Below are 19,804 nucleotides of genomic sequence, written 5' to 3'. Positions count from 1 at the left end.
GGACGCCGGTCCTGGTCCGAGCAGGAAAATGGAAGCTCCCGTTTTAAATGAAGTGAGGTTCATCAGCGAAGGTGTAAATGTCATGAAGGATTCACTTTGGTTTAACTTCTTTTACTCTCTGTTGATTCACACCGACGACATGACAACCAGGGACCCAGACTCCGGTTTGGAGAACCGCCTCAACATGAGCGAGTGAGACCAGAAACAGAACGAGTGTGAAGATCAGGTAAACCCAGCCGGTCCGTCTCATCACTTCCCCTCCACGCAGCATCAGGAAGTGAACTGTGGTCTCTGAGGTCCGAGCGTCCGTCTCCAGTGTCTGCTTGAGTGAACACCGATGCTGCTGTGTATCGGGTCCGACATGAGGCCGGAGAGCGCGCGCACACACACACACACACACACACACAGATCTGAAGGTCCAGGGCGTTGCGTGCACCTAGTTCACGTCAGTGTGTTTTCCCGGTGTGTGTGTGCGTCCTCCCTGCGTCACGCCGAGCCGAGGCTGTCGAAGCCGCAGAACTTCCAGCGTTTCTCCAGAGTTGCACCGACGCCGCTCAGCTCCTGCCTGAACATGGTGGGCAGACGGACCATGAGGCGCTCCAACTCCCCCGCCGACACCTGAGAGAGGACGAGAGCAGAAACCAGAGCGTGACGCAGAAGAAGAGACGAGCGTGGAGCAGCACACAGACACCTTTAGACTTTTGACTGGGTGGAGCCAAACATTCAAAACTTTGTCTCATGTGTTTACTGACAGGTAGAGGTGAAGGACTCGAGTCACATGACTTAAACCAAGTCAGACTTCAGTTACACGTTTGAAGACTTGGACCTGAGACAGGTGACTCGGACGGATTGACTTTGACCTGATCTCACCACAGTAACTTGGGACTTGAAGGTTAAGACTAGAGAATCTTACAGAGGTCAATGTATTCACCAATAAATAAATACAAGTTGCTCTGACTTCCTCCAAGGTGGTTTTGGTGTTGATTAAGAGTAAAGGCCTTTGATCTTCTCAGGATCTAATGGACCAGTATTTTCTCTTTTTTGTGAGAGGACCATGAAATCCTCCTCACTGCCTGACGACCATTTTGTCTGCGAATTCTTTGCAATTATAAAATAATAAAACGCATCAGAGTCCATGTGCAAGGTTTTTACTGGATGACAGATTTTAAAAAATGCAGATGAAAAATTTGGACTTGGTGTGCAAAGGCCTTAAAGGAAGAGATGGTTTTCAGTCATCACTATGATGCTGCTTCCTCACTGAATTCTCTTTCATTTCCTCCTTAGTTTGAAACAGTGGGAGGTGTTAATACCGCTGGTATTATTATTAGTGTGGTGACCAATCTGCCGTTATATACGTGAGGCTGATGTGTCTGTTGTAAGATGGACAAAGCACCAGGAAGACGAAACACAGGCAGGGAGGTGTGTGAGCTGCGTCACCTTGGAGTCCAGTCTCTGGATGTACGACCACAGGTACTCCAGGTTGGCGCCAAACGGATGAACGTGGAGGAAGGTCGATATGATGCCTGCAGAGAAGAGGAAAGGTCATCAGACGAACTGATGGCGTGACAGGAGGAGTGAGACTGAAGGGAGACCCAACATGTCTCGCTGTCAGGGGGTGGATTCATACGGCGGCCGACGAGGGCGAACACGCTGCAACAGCCCTAAACTCTTCATCAGGAGAAACGAGCTGCAGATTGAGAAACACATCCGAAAATACAAGAACGAAACGTGCTGCTGGAAAACAATATAAAAACACGAACAACAAACACACTGTAAATGCAGAAACCAAAACACATGAACCTCCGAAACAAATGCAACAGACAAAAACGCTGCACATCCTGACAACACGACGGCAGAGCTCCAGGCCTCCGGGGGGAGCTCTAAATGTTTGAGTTGTATTTTCTTATGTGTTTCTGAAGCTGCTGCACAATAAACAAACGGGATGGCCCCGTAAAAACTGCTGCCTGCAGCACAAAACGCTCTTGAGTTGATTACTTCTGAGAGGTCCTGCAAAGGTAGGCAGTCATGCAGAGGGGGTGGGGGTGTGTGTGTGTGTGGGTGTGTGTGGGGGAGGGGGGAGGGAGGTTGGGATGGGGAGAGAGGCGTCCCCTGGAGGACCCGGCACAGCCAATATTTATTTCCTTGATTTATGTGGCGAAACGTTGGCAATTACAGACAGGCTTAATTCAATTCCCTCCACCAGGCCTGTCGACATGGAAGAGTGCCACCAGAGAACTGTAGGGTGTGTGTGTGTGTGTGTGTGTGTGTGTGTGTGTGTGTGTGTGTGTGTGTGTGTGTGTGTGTGTGTGTGTGCGCACTCCACTTCAAAAAGTTTAATTTCCAACCTGCAGTGAGAAAAGCGACCGTATCCAAGAGAAACATGTTTTCAACAAGAGAAAAACACAATAATCTGTTACAAGTAAAAATCCCTTTAAAAGTCTTAAAATTAAAATGTGACTGAAGATATTAAAATCTATTTAATGACAATTTATTTAAGAACAATGTTTATTATAAAGTAAAAATACAGATGAAATCATCAGGACACCGGCTGTACCTTTTCCAGCCCTGAGTAATGTCTGCAGGTATCACCGTCAGGCTGCGTAACAACCTTCAGCAGTGAGGCAGGGCAGCCTGTAGCCCCCCCCCCCCCCCCCCCCCCCCCCCCCCTGCACACTGTATGTGGACTATAACCTCATTTGATTGTGTGTGAAAACAGGCCACATGTCTCTGCTCGGTGCAGACTCCAGGCAGCAGCAGGAGGAAGACAGAGCGCCTCCTCTCTCCTTCATATCTGGATTTTCTAGGCTCCACTAAGAGAGATAAATGTGCTGCTGTTCCTCTCGCTCTCCTCTGCTCCGGACAAAGCAGCAGCTTCAGCACAAAAACACATCACTCCACGCTTTCCTCAATGCCGCCGCACATCCCGCGAAACACGAGGATTTATACGACGCAGAGAAACAAAAGCAGCTGAGATGAATTCAGTCCAGCTGCTGCGTGGACGCTGACAGACAGACAGACAGCAGGGTGCAGACAGTCTGTGTCTGTCTGCTTCACTGGCTCTGGCTGAAGGTGTGTGAACATGACGGCAGAGCTGAGATGAGTTCAGTGTCAAGTGTCTTCTGCTCTTCATTTACAAACACTGTCACAGATGCCTGGCGAGCGACCCGCCTCCAGTTCCAGTCACAGATTTCATGATCCCAGCATCCATCTGGAGCGAAGAGCTGGAGGAGCTGAGGCTGGAATCAGTGTGTTCACACACTCACCTCAGTTCACACAAATTAAATTCTCAGCAGAGCCAGAGAGAGCCGGGGCAAACTGGTCTACGGGAGTGTGGAGTGTAACTTTTTCCTTGGATAGAATAATCAGCTTTAATGAGAAACTGATGCTCAGTGTTGAACTGATATTCTTTTCTTCTTCGTTGGTGCTGAGCTCAGTCACTGACAGTGCAGCAGATCACTGTAATAATCTTTTAAATGTGGATACAAGCACCAATGTTGATATGTTTTCCCCCATTCATTCGAAAAATCCAATTAGCTGCTCAAGATTTCAACATAGTTTCCAGCACAGAATTTTACCCATGTATGGAAGCCTGTAGGGGACTGTATTCAAATGATAATGTAATGCCACAAAAGCATTTCAATTTTCCACGTGTGTGTGTGTGTGTGTGTGTGTGTGTGTGTGTGTGTGTGTGTGTGTGTGTAAATGAAAATGCACATACTTGTACAGGGATTCTTGGACAATATTGAAATGAAAATGGAAAAGCTGTTTGACATTTGATTTTGTTAATGTTAATTCACATTTGAAAATTAAAATGCAATATAAACAATTTAACCTAATTTTACGAATAGGCAAACAATATTCAGGTCATTGAAGATGGAAATGAAAACACTACTTGACATTTCACCTTCAAAGTCTTAACCTGGTCGACAGTGGACTATATTTAAATTTACATATATATTTTTATTTACATGTCACTGTTCTCCTTTGGGGTCAAACTTTTCAAAGTCCCGGGAAGAGATTTCAATGATTGAAATTTAGTTTTTGACTCTAAGGATGTTTCACAATTTCACAAACGAACCGTTTTACGGTGTTTCCATTTAAAAAGAAAAATATTCTGCAAAATGAACCAGAATTTTTGATTAAAAGATTCTTTATTTTTAAATGTCGTGATGATATATATTATATTAAACTTTTGTGAGTTTGCTGATTTTTTACAGTGTACTAGGTTTCACCTTCTATGTTGTTAAAATGTTGATTTGACACCTGGATCGTTTATATGGGAAAATTGTGCGTGAACTTGCCATCAATCCATTGCCATCTCCCTGCGGCTCCTTCATTAAGACAAACAATCATTTTATTCATATTTACCCAGAAGCAGAGCCTCCTTCTCTGAAGCCACGCCTCCTCTCAGGATGACCTCACTCCTCCTGTCTCTGCTGTGGTACAGTGAAGGAACACACCCGTTCATCCCCTGTGAACACACACACACACACACACACACACACAGTTAATTTGTCAGGACACTCAGTGACACTCTAACGAGAAAAGTCCAGGAACTGAATCCAGAACTCTGTTTCTTCTTCTCTCCCATGAATCATGTGACAACCCCTCACATCTACCTGGTGACCCTCTGGAGGGGCCTGACCCATATGTTGGGAACCAGTGGACTGACCTATCTGAGTATATATGATGTAGTTAAAGCAGCTACAACAGTAACATGACTCAGGATCTACTACTGACTACAGGAAGCTGATAGTACTATCTGTAAGTAGTATTATGTAGTATTAATATATTGAAGTAGTATTTTAAGTGCAGGATTTTGTACTTTAACTGAAGGAAAGTATCTGATTATTTCTCCCACCACTGATTCACAGAAACGTACAGTACATGATGTTCACTCAAGGACAAACAAGCAGTTAATTAAACACACACACACACACACACACACACACTTTCATGATTTAATAAAGAGCATCATGGCGCTGCTCTCAGAACAGTTTCAAGGGGTTTCATGTTTTATGTCCTCGTCTCTTTCTGACCTCAATCTCTGTCCAGTTCAGCAGGTTTGAGGCTAAGAGTTCATCTCCCATGATGTGTGTGTGTGTGTGTGTGTGTGTGTGTGTGTGTGTGTGACTCCCTGAGGCTCTCTGAAAGTCAGTAAAGTGCTGTGAGAGACGCAGAACAGACTCGTATGAAGCCTCTGTTCTGAGCTCTGATGTTCATCACCTCCGACGCTCTGCTCGACTTCACTCTCACTGTTTCAGCTTTTACTGTTAGAAAATACTTGGATATATTACAGACACAGTGCAGTAAACACCATGACGTCATCCACATGGAGAGAAGCGAGTCTCTAAATGTGCTTTTCATGATGTATAAATAACGCTCATATATATATATATGATGTGTCTGTTGAAAAGCTTCCTGTGTCCAGATGATGTGAATGAACAGATCTGTCATGTCACTGAACAAATCCACATCATTTGTTTTCCTACAACATCCTCCAGCTGTGCAACATCTGCTTAACCACAGGGTCTATGGTCCCGTCAGATCCTGGTCTCGGTGAAACGTTGACGTGTTGGTAGAGGCCGTTAGAAAGCGCGCTGACGGACCGGCATCAGGACTCTTTTATGAAACGTGTAATCTGTTTTCAGATCACTTGTTTTTATTCGACCCTCAGTCCAGAACTCAAACATTCACCTCATGTCATTTAGAACGAACCTGGAACCAGAGAACGTTCGTCATCATGGCTGATTCATTTTCTGTTGATCCATTAATCGTCTCAGTCGTTACCTTGTCATGAAGCTCTCCGTTGGTTCCCTCCACAGCCTCCCCAGCACTGTTCAGCAGCTACAGAGAGAGAGAGAGAGAGAGAGACATAACTCACTGTTGACTGGAGAATCTCTGATCTGATAAATGATTCAAGACAACAAAGAACAACATGTTTGATTGTGTGGAGGTGTGAGAGCTGAAGATGAACTGGGACCACAGAGGGAGGGGGCACATGTTCAGCTGGGTCCTGCTGCGCTTCACCTCCGTGGAGGATCTGCTTAACGTCGTCATGGCGACTGTGGCTGATTCACTTTACATGAATATGAAAGCTAAAAAAAAAACCAAAGGTGAGACTGAAAAGTTAAACTCCTAAGAAATAAAAGCAGCCCAGAGCTCCACACCACAGCTCCCAGTGAGTCCAGTAAGACACCAGTAGGTCTCAGGCTGAAGTGGTGGGAGGAGGAGAATACTACAGAGTATTAGGGCCACAAAAAAAGAAAAAAAAGAAGTCTGAAATTTAAAAAAATAAAGTCCTAATATTTTTTACTTGTAATTTCAGATTTTTTTTTCTTCAACGTGGCCCTAATCCTCCGTCGCAGTCCTTCTGTAAAACACGAGCCCAGTTAGCTCATGTCGTCAGGTGACCTCTAGTGGCCGTAGTGATTATGACGGGAGCAGAGGAGGAAGTCACGTGACGCATTAGAGGAAGTTGTGGTTGATGGATGAGCCAGTAAGCGTTCACACAGGAGACCGCTGATGGTTTCCTGCGTGACAACCCGTAGTCAACGTGGTTTCCTCTATCGATGACTGTTACCGTGACGATGAAGGCGAGAGGACGCGTTGATGTTGATGACAACCGGGTGAAGACAATCTGGGTGTTTAATTCATTTTGCTAAATGTCGCCAAATCCACGTCTCCTCCTCCGGCCTGAATCCGTCAAACTTGAAACTCATGACAGCTGCTACAGATCCTCACACAGAGCATCGGGTTTAATTTCTCCTCAGCTGAGGGAGGTACTTAAGGGTGATGCACAGAATCTCTTTAAGGTTTCCTTTGTTAAGGAAAGAGTGAAGTAATTTACAGGAGTAAATGAGATTTTACAGCGGTAAAATTCTACTGTTTCCACGGAGACGGTATGTTTGCTAAGAGTCTCTAAGGGCTTTTGTGGGTTTAACAGACTTTAAGTGATTTCTTAAATATAATTTTAAGGAAACCTTAAGGAGAAAACTTAAGGGTGTTTTGTCCAGCTGTTTTTATTTTAAGGAAGTCTTAACTCAGACTTAAAGGAAAATCTTAACTTAAGGTGTTTTGTGCAGCTGGCCCCGGTTTCCTTCATGAGACACTCAACATCTTCCTGTTGCTGTTTTGGTTCGTTCAGTTTAAAACCCGTCAACACACAGGGTTACACCTGTTTACCTGTGTGTTCGTCAGTATGCACCATGTGAACCTGAGCTGCCAAATAAAACATGTTCCTCCACCTCCTTCTCTCTTCACCTCACCCCTCAGAGCCCCCCCCCCCCCCACCTACCTACAGGAGACATGTGTATTGATGGATGCATTATGTCAGACCGAAATAAAAATCAAGCTTAATATTTTATTCAACCCCTGCTTGTGTTTTCTCCTGTGAGGAGCAGCTGAGCTGAGAGCTGCACTGAGAGAATCAATAGACCCAGATTGGGAGAAGATTGGCCTCATTTTCCACAATTCAAAGAGCAAAAATAAAAACTGTGTGGATTCAACCCGATACAAGGAGGAGTAAACACTTCAAGACGTTTCTCTGAGAGGAAACCGAGTCGACTTCCTTCAGACCAAAACCAGTCCTGCTTTATACCAGCGTCTGCACTGCTTTGTTCAGAGACCTGGCCCCGGGTGAGTGGTGGAACACTGATGGATGGTCGATGACTCGAGTTGTGAAACCTAATTTACCACCAAACAGGTCACTGTGAAATTATCTTGATGCTTTGATTGTAGTTTTTCTTGTAGGTGCAAACGTTGAAGGCACGAGCAGAATTATCAGTGTCAAGAGGATCTTCCAGATTCCTCCTGGGGTCTTTATTTCCTCTTAAAAGTAACTTCCTGGATTATCTGGGGAACCATTTGAACGTGACACACCTTGTCTCGGAGGGTGAGCACCTCCCCCTCAAGGTAGTGATGCTCCTCTCTGGCCTGCTCCAACTCTGCTTCCTTATTCGACAGCTTCTCCTGCAGGCTCAGGAGTTGCTGTAAGACAGACAGACAGACACACACACACACACACACACACACACACACACACACACACACACACACACACACACACACAGGTACTCGTAGATGTTAGTTGTTCGTGGTGATTGAGGTACGGAGTTTGAAAACTCTGAGGATGTGTTTTAGTCTGGATCACGGCCTGTAAATAAAGATGGACGTCGCACCTGTGACGTCACCCACAGGTTTCTGAAGCTCAGAGTGAGCTGCTCAACCGTCGCCATCTTGGCAGTGACTCCACCCCTACCTCCCAGCTAATGTGGAGCTGAGACTTCGGTTCATGACAGTTTGTATAATAATGTGATAACATGCAAGTGTGTGTGTGTGTGTGTGTGTGTGTGTGTGTGTGTGTGTGTGTGTGTGAATGTTTCAGAGGGAGTTTTATCAGAGAGGAGCAGGGAGCTCAGTTTACTTTACTTCCCCCCAATCAATCAAACACTAAAACAACAACAGTGTGTGTCACTGCTGACTCAGAGACCTCCCATAATCCCTTGCTTCACTGATTTCATAAAGCAGCGTAGAGCTTTGTTCGAGCATGGCACTCGTTTGCCACGAGTTAGCCTGATTTGACTCGACTTCCTGTCTCTCTCTATCTGAAGTGACAGCGCTGATAAAACAAGGCACATTAGAGACAACACACACACACACACACACACACACACACACGGCGTGCCCTGCTGGCTGGTTGTAGATGTGTTGCTGACTTGACTTCTCACAGTGTGAGGGAACGCCACGCTGCTGTCGCTTCTCGTTTGTCACCTGCTGCTGTTTGTTCCCTCCGTTCTGACTGTGACAAATGAAACTATTGTCACTGAAATAAATGTTTACTCTTTATTTCAACGTTAGGATGAAATTATATCAGGAGGAGAATGTAGATCCGTATGATGGATATTAGTGATTTCAAAAAATTAGTATCTCGTTATGATGGCTGAGGAACAGAAGGCCTCACCACCAAAAATGAGGCATCAACAGTGAAGAACCAGAAGCTGCAGTTCCTCTAACGACCACTAGAGTCTGGCTCCAACAGTGAGTCAGTCCCCATAGACTCCCATGTTAAAATGTCCAACTTTACAGCAGAAATAAACATGTTTACAGCCTGGTACAAAAACAGTTTTGGTCTCTAGAGCTGATTTCCCCTTTCATGACACCTGTTTATATAACTCACCTGTTTATATTTTATTAAAGTCTAAAGTTATGGAGAATTGAGAGCGTGGCCTCTTTGAGTGATGTAATCACTTAACAGAACATCAGGAAGTCTGAGCTCCTGCTTTTAAAGGTGAGTGAATTCTATTATTATTTTATTTATATGATAGCGCTAATTAGCAGGTATCAGTGTCTGTGCTCACCATTCCTGGCTTGTTAGCTTAGCCTGAATTAGCAAGATGACCAGCTGTGCTAATGATGCTAACAGAAGCGTATCCCTGCCAGCGCCTTCCCAACCGACATGAAACGGAATCTCAGCTCGACACAGCCCCTCCTCTCTGCCCATATTTGGATTAGCTGGGAGTTAGGGGCAGAGTCAGACACTGCCAAGATGGCGACAGTACAGCAGCTCACTCTGAGGTTCAAAACAATATCAGTTTAAGTGTGAACTTGCGCGTAGGAATACGGTGGTTCAACAGTTGTGAAAATATAGTTCCAAAGTTAAGTGCTGTTTGACGGACCATAAAGTGCTGAATATTAACATTGACTATAGATACAACCTGACGTCTAATCAGCTGAACTGTCACTGTCACTTCTTTCTTTCCTGCAACAGTGGAAGTAAATGAAGCCTTGACAGTTAATGCAAACAGCTCCTGCAGGTTGCAGCATCGACAACATGATGAGTAGCAGCAGAAGAAGAAGAGGAGACTCCTACCTGCTGCATGGTGAGCATGCTCTGCTGCAGCAGCTGGATCTGAGCCTCTGGACTGTGTGTGTGTTTGTGTGTCTGTGTGTGTGCGTGGTCGTCGTCGGGGCGGCCAGCTCTGCTCTGCTCCTTCCTCAGAAGCTCCACCTCGTTCCTGTAGGAGTCCAGCTGCCAACGCAGGGAGTCGTTTTCCTCCCTCAGAGATGCCTGGGTCTGATCACACACTCCTGCAGGAGGGCGGAGGAGGAGGAGCAGAGGAGAAGGGAGGATGATTAAAACTCTTGTATCTGCATCTTGAACTGGATCACCACCAAAAGAGTTCTTCCCTGTGTCGTTAGCTGTGTCGCTAGCTGTGTTGTTAGCTGTGTTGTTAGATATGTTGTTAGCTGTAGTGTTAGTTGTGTTGTTAGCTGTGTTGTTAGCTGTGTTATTAGATATGTTGTTAGCTGTGTTGTTAGATGTGTTGTTAGCTGTGTTGTTAGCTGTGTCATTAGATATGTTGTTAGATATGTCGTTAGCTGTAGTGTTAGCTGTGTTGTTAGCTGTGTTGTTAGCTGTGTTATTAGCTGTGTATTTAGATATGTCGTTAGCTGTAGTGTTAGCTGTGTTGTTAGATATGTTATTAGATATGTTGTTAGCTGTGTTGTTAGCTGTGTTCTTCATCGTACCGTTCTCCTCAGTGCGGATCCTCTTGCAGGGATTTTCATCCAGGTCGTCGTCTGACATTTCCATCTCCTCCTCTCGTCTGATGCCCATGATCTCCTCACTGTGAGCGTTTCTCAGCTCCTGAAACACCACAACACACACACACACAGTGACAGCATCCTCAGCAACACATACACATACACACACACACACAGCTCATCAAGCATGAGGATGGTGCCATATTTACTATGGGGCAGTGGGGTGTTAAGTGGGGGGGTCATAAACAAGGTGCAAAATGTTCTGCTCTGAGCCTCTCTTCTGATTGGCTGATTGTTTTCTGAGCGATCCAATAAAAATAAATCAGATTTCAGGTAAAAACACTCAGAGAAACCAAATCCTGCAAGGTTTGGATGGTGGGTCCAGGTGGGCGGGGCTTGGTGACTGCTTTGTTGTGACATCACAAAGTTCCAGAAGTCCTGACGGCTGGTTTTAAGGCTCAGTTTCTGAATACAGGCTGTGTGCATTTCTCTGTGGACTGAGGCTTTGATACTTTCACAGTATTAATATAGAAGCTAGAGCTGATCTATAATCACACTACACATGGACACAGACCTTTACACTGGAGGAGCTTTATATTAGCTGCTGATTAATTTGGACCAATCAATTTATTGTTTCAGCTGTAAATCATCAATAATTTTATTTTAGCTGAAGTTGAATGAAATCATGTTTCCTGTTGCGTCCTCCATGAAACGTGTGTGAGGAGACGTGAACAGTGGGACCGGAGCCTCCGCCTGCTGCAGCGCCTCCCGGGATAATCAGATCTCGTTATGGCTGCCATATTCATTATCTCTTCATTTGTCAGCTGTGATTTCACAGCACACGCCTGACAGAATAATGCCCCGTCTCCGCAGCGTGTCTTCACACACACACTCAGCAGCACAACCCAGGGCTGTTGCCATAGAGACATGAGTACATGTAGACTTACCACGGATACTAGCCGTTAGGGGAGGGGCTTTCACACCAGGACTGTGGCATGCACACTGTATAACAACATGAACTGTGCTTCACTTTATTTCTTTGTTTGATCCCCCCCCCCAACACACACACATGAACAGCTCCATGTTGAATCCACCATGTTGCTGCTGTGTGGCCTCGACTGTCGACTCAGCTGACATCGGACAAACCCTCCCTCCCTCCCTCCCTCCCTCGTACACGTCCCTTCTCATGTTCACACTTGTTTTCTAGATTTGACTCTGGATATTAATAATTGATCAGAAACTTAACCCTGACAATCACTGTTGCCATAGCAGCGCCTCACACTTTGGAGGAGGCATCAGATCTGTGCGTCTGGACTGCAGGGAAGAGTGGTGATCAGAGGCCGGTGTGTGTGTGTGTGTGTGTGTTTGTTTGTGTGTGTGTGTGTGTGTGTGTGTGTGTGTGTGTGTGTGTGTGTGTGTGTGTGTGTGTGGCATCCAGGAAAACAACAAGGCCACTGACTACAACAGCTCGTACAGGGCTGTCTGTCATTCTCTCTCGTAGGGACTGGCAGCAGAGAAGAAGAGAGCAGTGTCTCTGGGTGGCGGGTGGGGGTGAGGGTGGGGGGGGACAGAAGAAGGTTCACCAACCTCACACTGCTTGCGCCAAATGTCTATGTTCTTGCGCTGTGCTTTTGAGAAATGGTCCCATGCCTTTTGCCTGGTGGCGGCGGTGAAAACGGCCGTGATCTGCTCGACTTTGGGGTGAAGAGGGAGGGGGGAGGAGGAAGAGGAGAGGAGGAGGAGGGGAGGAGGAGGAGGGGAGGAGGAGGAGGGTCAAGACAAAACAAGCCATTTATGTAGCATTGTAGTGACTGACTTAGGCTGGAGCAGCAGACAGAGGAGAGACCACGGACACACTGACCACAGGTGTGTGTGTGTGTGTGTGTGTGGGGGGGGGGCTTAAAGGAGCAGTTCACTCAAAGATGAAAAGGTGTCATCATGTGCTCAGGTAAGACTCCATGAAGGTTCAGGCTCCATGAGCGTCTGTATGACGGAGCATCAGGCCACATTTAAAAGAAAAGAAAAGAAATTTCAAGAATAAAGTCGTAATGTTTCAGGTGGAGCTGCTCAATTATGCCAGAAATAATAATCACAATTATTTTGATAAATTTTTAGTCACATTTATCCATTAACTTTGGAAACACCAGTATTTATTTACTTTAAAAAACTGTCTTTTTAACAGTGTACTTTCTTCAACTTGAAATACAATTTAACGGAAAAACTAATAAGAAAATACATTTAAAAAATGAGAAAAAATAAATAAAAAAATACATAATATCTAAAGATATTAAATATATAATATAATATTTAATAAAAATAAATTAGAAAAAAAAAAAAAATTAAGACCAATGTTGTAACATTACTTCCACAACCTACTGAAAACTACTGAACATATATTCAACATGTTCCGCTCAGTAACTCAGTCCAAGGAGATTAAGGTCTGGTCCGACTCTGGATGACGCACTCCTACGTACGTCACTCACGTACGCTGAGACGTAACCAGGAAGTGGATGGGGGGATGGTTTTCGTAGGGGGGGCACGATACAGCATGATAATCGTTTTTATCTTGTTTTCATTATCATTGGAAACTGAAATCGTAATCGAAAATGAAATTAGATTAATCTCCCAGACCTAATTACAAGAATAAAGACATAATATTTTGATTTTTTTTCTCTGGATATTTTACATTTTTTATTCTCATAATACTACAACTTTTTTCTTGAATATTACGACTTTATTCTCAAATTTCTTTATTTCCCCTGATGCTCGGTCGTTTGGACACACTGAGATCTTACTCAGTCCCAGAGCTACAGCTGCAGCTCTGATGAATGATCTGTATTTACTGCCGATGTGATGACCCTCGTGTCACTGGAGCAGCGACACAGATCATCTGTGATTAAACACTGTGCTGCTTCCACTTCCTGTTCTGAGAACCACAGTGTCACTGACTAGAACTGGGCCAGAGAGTGACGGACTGAGCAGCTGATGACACAGTGACTGGATGAGGAGTGAAGGCAGTAAAACTTTTATCTGTAGAATGAATAAAGCAGACGTTATCATCATGAATTCAAAATAAAACTTTATGTGATTTGGATGCAAAGTGACAAACAGGGTTAAAGAGGAGAAGAGCCTCTGATCAACAAGAAGAGAAACAATGTGAATAACAAATAGAGTCTGTCTAACATGAGAGAAAACTAAAGTGGTTTAAAGAGCATTAAAGGGAAACTGCTGATTTTCCATCAGTGTGGATCAGCTGCAGAGACTCGGGGAAACCAGGACTGACAACAACCTCTCTCTCTCTCAGCTCACCTGTTTACAGCCTGTTCAAGGCAGGTGAAGCAGAGGTCGTCACAGAGCCGGACCAATGTCTGTGTGAAAGGGAGAACAGACACCGATGCTGTTGTGTTACAGGTCACCTCTCTGACTGGCGCTCTCTGACATCACGCTCTTTATGTCGACTTCGTTCGGTTCAGTGTGAACAATAATGAGGCATCTTCTTAGCGGACATATGAGCTGTGTCCCAGTCTGACTGCGTCTCGGCGGTGCTACTACACTGTCCAACTCAAAGGCTCCTAAAAGAGAAAGTCGTCCTTCTTCTCCTGGTCCGACATATCCCAGGATTCATTGCAGTGATGAAAACAACAGTGACAGTCTGAGGATCATATGTTTAAATGTGAGTGTTGTGTTTAAGCTCAGTTCACCAGCTAACGGTACAACTGTTAAAACCCAGAGACTTGAAACAAAAAGGGCAGGAACAGCTGGTGACGTAAAGAACAGACCGTCTCGTTCTGGTTCGGCCTTCACGGTCTGCGAAGGACCACGTCCTCTGAGGGATGAAGTCCCTGAACTGGGACACAGCTTTAGTGACTCTTCACTCGACTGTATTTACTGGAACCAGAAGCCGAGTGTTACGATGTGACAACAGCACTGTCGTCATGGAGACTTTGTGGAGCGACGCTGGGCTCTCCACACGGTGATAGAAACATCACAGCACATACAACACTGTGTCAGGGATCACAATTAACACCAACATCTGGTTTCATGTAGTACTGGACCCAACACGGTCCAACGTGACGGACCGAGTCCAAACTAAAACCTGCAGAGCAGCTGCAGCGTCTACGTCTCGACTCTGTCACCATCACACACAGAGTCTGACGCAGCATCGGCCTCAGTGAGAAAGTTCAAGAAGAAACTCTTATTATAATATCTTGAGAAAGTTGTAATATTACAAGAATTAAAAATGTAACATTAAGAGAGAAAAAACATAATCGCCAGTGAAATGTTTTATTCTCATATTATGACGATTATTCCTGAAATTCCAGATTTTTTTCTTCAGTGTGACTCTGACACTTTGTCATCAGAAAGAGATCCACGCCCACACACACGAAAACACGCCCACACACACGAAAACACGCCCACACACACGAAAACACGCCCACACACACAAACGAAAACACGCCCACACACACACGAAAACACGCCCACACACACACGAAAACACACCCACACACACACGAAAACACACCCACACACACGGAGACACATCCACACATGGAAACACGCCCACACACACGAAAACACTCCCACACACACGAAAACACGCCCACACACACGGAGACACATCCACACACGGAAACACGCCCACACACACGGAAACACGCCCACACACACGAAAACACGCCCACACACACGGAGACACATCCACACACATGGAAACACGCCCACACACACACCGGTCATGGCAGCTGTCTGTGTTCACATTCACTTCAGTTCTAAGTGAGTCCTCGTTTCCCTTGATCTCTGCAGCAGACCTGTAGAACCACAGCAGAACCACAGACCTGTAGAACCACAGCAGAACCACACGTACAGGAAACAGCAGGTAGAACTAGAGCAGAAGGAGCTGGTAGCTGCTGCCGTCTGGACCGGGTCATGTGATCAGCTGGTCTCTCTCCTGTCCGGCGCTCTGTACTTACATCACACCTGCAGCTTCACTCCCCCAGGACTGACTGAGGCAGCGTGAGTCCAGAATGGACGGAGGTTTTAGACCCAGGACTAATTCACTTGTGTGGAACAGACTGGACCAGAATCTGACTGGACCCGACCGGATCCGTCCATTCATTCTGTTCTCACGCTGCCGTTCAAAGTCTCGCTCCGACATTTCATCCGTCGTCACTCAAACGTTTCCAGCTCCGACATTTTCATTTTACAAACACAAAACAAACTCAAGTGTCACGTCTGAGCTCGAGACTTTCTGTGAAGCAGACCGACAGAACAAGAACCAGACGGAGACCTGAGACTGGACCAGACCTGTACTCACCTCCCAGCAGCAGACTCATGTTCTCGTGTTCTCGTGTTCTCGTGTTCTCGAGTTCTCGTGTTCTCGTGTTCTCGTGTTCTCGTGTTCTCATGTTCTCGTGTTCTCGTGTTCTCGAGTTCTCGTGTTCTCGTGTTCTCGAGTTCTCGTGTTCTCATGTTCTCATGTTCTCGTGTTCTCGTGTTCTCATGCAGAGCGAGCTGATGTTGAACATCCTGTTTGTTCTGAGTGAGCTGCCTCAGTCACATAAAGACACTTCCACTCTCCTTTCGCTGGTTCTGGATCCAGCTGCCGACAGATCCTGGTCTCAGAAAACCAGATGATGGACGGAGGCAGCGTCAGGACACACAGGGTTCAAACACCAAACTACAGGATTCTCGCTCTATTTTATTTCCATTATTTTCTCCTTATTATTATTAATTACTTATTATCTATATATTATTCATTGTTTACTGTGGAGTGTTGAGCGTGCACGCAGACGGTGATGTGGAAGGTGACGCAGGCGTCTGGTGAACGTAATGACAAACCTCTGATATCTGACAGCGATCCATGTATCAGGGATTTATAGAGACAATAGTCTGCAATGTTTTTGGATGTCATGTGACTTAAAGACAGGAAGTGTTTCCATTTACTCTGGAATATTCTGAAAAACGTGTACGAGTTTTTACGAAATTTGAAATCTCTTCTTCAAACTCTCTTTATTCATGGTTTCGTCTCAGCCGATGGTCTTTTTTAAAACCTGTTTTTTCTTTGTAACTGTGTTTTGAAATGCACCACATGAATAGAGTTATTATCATCAGAATCAGAATAACCATGTTACCTGCTCACATATAAATAACAGGCCTCGGCTTGTTCTCATCATTCCTGTTCTTGGCAGAGACACAGTAAAGATCCACTACGTCACCTGACTTCCTGATTTGCCCCCGTCATTATCACTCTGTCCACTAGGGGTCGCCTCGCAGTGACACGTAGCTCTGGGAGGACCACCTGAGGTTTTCAGAGTAAAGGTCAGAGCGCCGTCACACCACTGACTCCATCACCTCCGAGCCACCGACCTGATCGCCGCCTCGCAGCGGGCTGAAGATAATGGAGCTGATGGTGAGACGGATGGGGGAGTGTTGTCATGGAGACTGGGCTGAGATCCTCTCAGAATAAATGACTAGCATGGAGGCAGGCTTTAAAAAGGCTTCATGGTCTGTGACTGCACCACACCCTGCAGCGAGGGGGGGGGGGGGGGGGTCATCTGTCAACAGGTCCCATGTCCACAAATCCTTTTTTTTATATTTTGTTTTTTTGTCTTTATTTATGTCAGGTGTAAAATATAAAAGAAATATAAACATATAACAAATATGTCCGCCCATACCATTGACCCGGCCCCCTGAAGCAATGGTAAACACCCGCCTGCAGCTCATGTCGTCATGTATTACCTGGAATCATGACCTTTGACCTCTCAGTATCATGCACTGTGCTCCCTGTTGGTTTAGGGATGACTGTAACTAAATTTTAATATTATACAATATCCACTCAGTTTCCCAGTTTATTAGGTCCATGTAACGAACGCAGTCTAATCTTACAATAAACTGTACAGAGCGGTGGTTCCCAACAGAGCGATTTTGGTGAAAAGATGTAATTTTTTATACATAAAAAACAAAACTATAAATAATATTTTTAAATGTTTTAAAATCAAATGATTTTTAAAAACATTGAAAGTGTTTAAAAACTTCTTCCATTGTTTTTTTTTCTGGTATTAAGATCCATCACTGTGATTAACCAGTGATAGGAACTTTAACGACCATCAAGTGCTTGTTTTCTATGGAAACTAAAGCCCAGCCTGACTTCCTGTGTTTGGATAATAACAACAATAATAACAACAACAATAATAATGATAATAATGATAATAATAATAAGTTTTACCTTTCAAAACACAGTTACAAAGTGATTAACAAGATCAAACTGAGGACAAACGATAAATGAGTGTGGTCGTTGATTTTCTATAAATATTTTTGTTTATTCAGCATTTATGTTTTTATTGGCCTCCATTTCCCATCAGCCCTAAACATTTCCAGGCTACGCGTCACGGCTCGACGTAAGAGGCGGGTCCATTTGAGATGTTTGAACCATCCAATCAGATCAGCTGAACTGATGTTTTTATTTTTTATTTTACAGACTATTAATCTATTATATCTATATTATATATTTTAAGTTCTAATATAGTTTCATTCGTTCCTCTGTCTGTTGTTTACTCCACACAGATGTTTATCATCCAGCTGTTGAACGTCTCTCCTCCACATGATGAATCACCATGAAACATGGAACAAACTGAACTCACCTGTTGAACAGTTTTACACAGAGGATTTCCGTCTCCATGGAAACGTCTGGACATGTTTGAAATAATGAACGCTCCTTACACTGAGTTAGTATGGCCAGCAGGGCGTTCTTGAACGCCTCTTTGGCGCGCTCCATCTCCTCGTCGTGCTGCGCCTTCTCGCTCATCAGCCGCCGGACGTGGCTGTTGGCCGACTGGATCATGGAGTAGAAGTGGTTGGCGGTGCGGCGGTTGACCTCGCCGCGGTCGATCCAGGTGAACAGCACCGCTGTGGCCTCGTTGAACTTGTGGTCGTCTGTGAGGGAGAGGTCAAAAAGTCACACAGGAAAACAGCTGGAGGGAAAATAATGGATCAGAATGTGTCTGCACCGGTTTATTGATCAGTCTGAGCTTTCAGCATAAAACAGCATCACTGCGTCACCTGTTCTCTACAGGTTTGTGTTGGAGAAGGTCACTGACCTCCAGGGCTCTGTGTCATTCAAAAGGTTCAATATCAGTATTGATACGATACTTTGATTCTTAATGATACAGAAGGAAAATTACACTTCACTCTACAAATTTAGTTTGACTCTAGTTTTATTTTGAAGCTCCGTCTCTTTACTCAAACATGTTCGTGTAAATAATCAGCCAATCACCAGCTCTATTATATTTTGGTCAGAGCACGCTGCATTCTGATTGGCTCACTTACACCAGGAACACACTGCCTGCGTTGCGTGTGTTCCGCTCTAGATCGCGTGACGCAGCCGCGAGACGTGAGCCAGTGTCGCTTTAACCGGCTAACATGGATGCCGAAATGAAAACCAAGACGTTTGGCAGCTGCCACGCACACACCACGCAGCCAGTGTGTTCCTGGCCTTAGGTATCGACTGACAAGGTATTTTTCAGTCCTCAATATCATCAAACCAGTGCAGTTGGTCTGAGAAAAGATGTTGACGTTTGATACCCAGCCCCATTATGAAAGTCATGAAATTACATGAAATTAACATTAAATTAACTGCAACCACAGACTTCCCTTCAGCTTGGACGAACATGAAACATCAGAACAAAAGATGAAGAGCTGAGTTAGAAAATATCTGGTTCTTTGATTAAAAGTTGAAGGTAGAAGCCTGTGGACATAAAAAAACTCCAGGGAGGAGTCAACTACAACTCCCAAGATGCATTTCGGCAAGAAACATCCAATCACACGTCCCTGATGGTGGAGTGATTTTACTGCAGCTTTAATTAATTCACTTTCATCCAGTGACGGAGTCAAAGTCCTTCAGATTGAACGTGAGTTCAGTGTCAGACATTCGTCCCTTTAAAGCCTCAGGCCAAACGCAGCGTCCCTCCCCAGCATCTTTCTTCTTCATGCGTCAGACCAGACGGTGACAGAGGAGCTGGTTTCCTGGGACCTTTAACGTTCAGTCGGGCTAAACAAACAGCGAGGTTTAAAACCCTCCTGTGGGGCGTTCGCTGTTCACGGCTCTGTGAGTCGCTCCACAGCCACTGAACACAAAAGGCATTTTTGATTTTCAACTTTTCAACCAAAACCTCGGTGTCAGTCATAAAGAGCGCCGAGCCTCAGCGGGCCTCCTTCCACTGCGTTCTCTCCCATTTGAATAATAATTGAGCGGCGGCGC

The 19,804-nt window shown here is 45.0% G+C and overlaps 1 protein-coding gene across 1 annotated transcript in view; it reads right to left on the bottom strand.

Moving 5' to 3' along the window:
• Positions 1-476: 476 nt before the first annotated feature.
• enox1 (ecto-NOX disulfide-thiol exchanger 1) overlaps positions 477-19,804 on the bottom strand; it is a 28,700-nt gene continuing 9,372 nt past the window's right edge. Inside the window, exons 6-14 of the mRNA XM_022757177.1 lie at positions 18,268-18,480; positions 12,133-12,239; positions 10,531-10,648; positions 9,872-10,089; positions 7,882-7,989; positions 5,791-5,847; positions 4,369-4,471; positions 1,438-1,523; positions 477-618 (exon numbers count right to left, since the gene is read on the bottom strand). Coding sequence (XP_022612898.1) covers positions 487-618; positions 1,438-1,523; positions 4,369-4,471; positions 5,791-5,847; positions 7,882-7,989; positions 9,872-10,089; positions 10,531-10,648; positions 12,133-12,239; positions 18,268-18,480 — 1,142 coding nt within the window. The 3' untranslated portion in view covers positions 477-486. The remainder of the gene's footprint in view (positions 619-1,437; positions 1,524-4,368; positions 4,472-5,790; positions 5,848-7,881; positions 7,990-9,871; positions 10,090-10,530; positions 10,649-12,132; positions 12,240-18,267; positions 18,481-19,804) is intronic.

The sequence above is a fragment of the Seriola dumerili genome, unplaced genomic scaffold (assembly GCF_002260705.1).
Source record: "Seriola dumerili isolate Sdu_G_001 unplaced genomic scaffold, Sdu_1.0 BDQW01000266.1, whole genome shotgun sequence".
Taxonomy (NCBI): domain Eukaryota; kingdom Metazoa; phylum Chordata; class Actinopteri; order Carangiformes; family Carangidae; genus Seriola; species Seriola dumerili.
Note: the sequence above shows the minus strand (reverse complement) of the source record. Positions and strands in the feature narration are given on the sequence as shown.